We start from the raw sequence: 1746 nt of genomic DNA on the forward strand, positions 1-1746 counted from the left end.
CCTCTGGAGACACCAACCGTCTCTGCCTCAAAACGTTACCATCGCCATACCCAGCAGGTGAGAGCCGCAGCAGCGACAGCATTAGGAGAAAGAAAAGGAGGGCTGGCAAGGTCTGATGCGAGGACAGCCAAGGTTGCATCACCTCCCCACGACCGGGTGGGATTACTTGCACAAGCTGGATTTCTGCCCAAATTCGGGATGTGGCACAGATTAATGAATTCCATCCAACGATTTGATGGAAATCGCTTCCTCTCTGCCCACTGAAAACAACCAGGCTGTAAGGACATGCGAATGCTCCGCTCTCCTTCAGCGGGGTGTCACCGCCACTCTCAGAGGGGAGACCCTCCAGGCAAGAGGGGTATTCTAGTCTCGATGGCACTCAGAGGGCACGAAGCCAGACAACAAAAGCCTCTTTTGTTCCCCTGGGGAAGAAAAAGGGACAGCATGTGTCTGATTTCCGTCCTGGCCATTTGGCATTAAAGCCAGGAAAGAAAGAGGTGTAAGAACATATTTGGAGGACGGTTTATTTTGTGTGGAAGAGAAGCCCACTGAGATGCAAGGACCATTGCAGGGAATCTGACAGATGTGTTGCAGGAGAGTCTCAGACTCGTGAAACTCAGAGCAGCCACCGAGTTGCCCCTGGCTGGCTGCAGCCCAAGCCCTCGCTTCAGGAGCTGAGGATGCTCTGATCCTATCTTTCTGCAGCACACACCGCTCAGAGGGAAGCACAGAGGCCCTGCACCCCTTCGGAGGCGGCATCTGGATAATCAGACTTCCTGGCATCTGCAGAAGAGCAGCTGGAGAAAAGGGGGGGGTCAGCACCCAGATACCCCTGTGAAACGAAGATGTTTTGCTTCACAAGCAACTTAATCCTGAGATGGATTTGGAGAAATCTTTGCAGAAGAGGCAGAGATCTGCATCTCGAAGTGCAGACCTGACTCTCAAGCAAAAAGGTCTTGTTACGTAGCTGCTTGAATGGCCAGAACCTTCAAGGAAGGATTAAAACCCACAACTGTACATAACAACTGTAACAGTGGAACCTTTTTGAAGATAACACGCTTCTTTCTCTCAAAAACAAGCAAACCTTTGACAAAGGACCCTCTCAAGCCCGGTAACTTCCCAGGTCCTCCACGCTCAGTGGCACCCAGAGCCCCCACCACACCGCCTGCCTGCAGCTCTGCACCCAAACGCATCGGTGGGTTCTCTGCGCCAGACAAATCCTCGGTAAAGTTCTATTTCTCTCCTCAATATTGGCACATCCGTGAATTTTTTTTACAAGCTTCTTGCCCCTCGTACAGAACATCCCCTACAACTGCTGCCTCTAGAAGCAGGAAAGTTGCTCTCCTTGCCTGCTGGTTAGTGAGGTGAAGACACTTAGACACGATCACAGAGCAGAGAGAGGACAAAGAGAAGACAGAAAGCTTCTTGCCCCTCGTACAGCACATCCCCTACAACTGCTGCCTCTAGAAGCAGGAAAGTTGCTCTCCTTGCCTGCTGGTTAGTGAGGTGAAGACACTTAGACACGATCACAGAGCAGAGAGAGGACAAAGAGAAGACAGAGTTCACACGCGAGCTGGGAGAAGCACAATACAGCCACTGATAACATCAGACAGTGCTCTCCCACCCCAGATTTCCTTGTCGTGCCGATGCGAAAGCAGGAGACTTACCGCTGCGTCCTCTCGTTGATGGTGTTGACTCCCTGCAGATCTGAGAGCGGCGTCCGCGGGCTCATCCGAGTGAGACTTA

General features: G+C 52.0%; 1 protein-coding gene across 1 annotated transcript in view; it reads right to left on the bottom strand.

The window, feature by feature from the left end:
• MYO9A (myosin IXA) overlaps window positions 1-1746 on the bottom strand; it is a gene marked incomplete at both ends in the record, with an annotated part of 37340 nt that overhangs the window by 25049 nt on the left and 10545 nt on the right. Inside the window, one exon of the mRNA XM_010143025.1 lies at window positions 1668-1740. Coding sequence (XP_010141327.1) covers window positions 1668-1740 — 73 coding nt within the window. The remainder of the gene's footprint in view (window positions 1-1667; window positions 1741-1746) is intronic.

Source organism: Buceros rhinoceros, unplaced genomic scaffold (genome assembly GCF_000710305.1).
Source record: "Buceros rhinoceros silvestris isolate BGI_N320 unplaced genomic scaffold, ASM71030v1 scaffold26209, whole genome shotgun sequence".
Classification (NCBI taxonomy): domain Eukaryota; kingdom Metazoa; phylum Chordata; class Aves; order Bucerotiformes; family Bucerotidae; genus Buceros; species Buceros rhinoceros.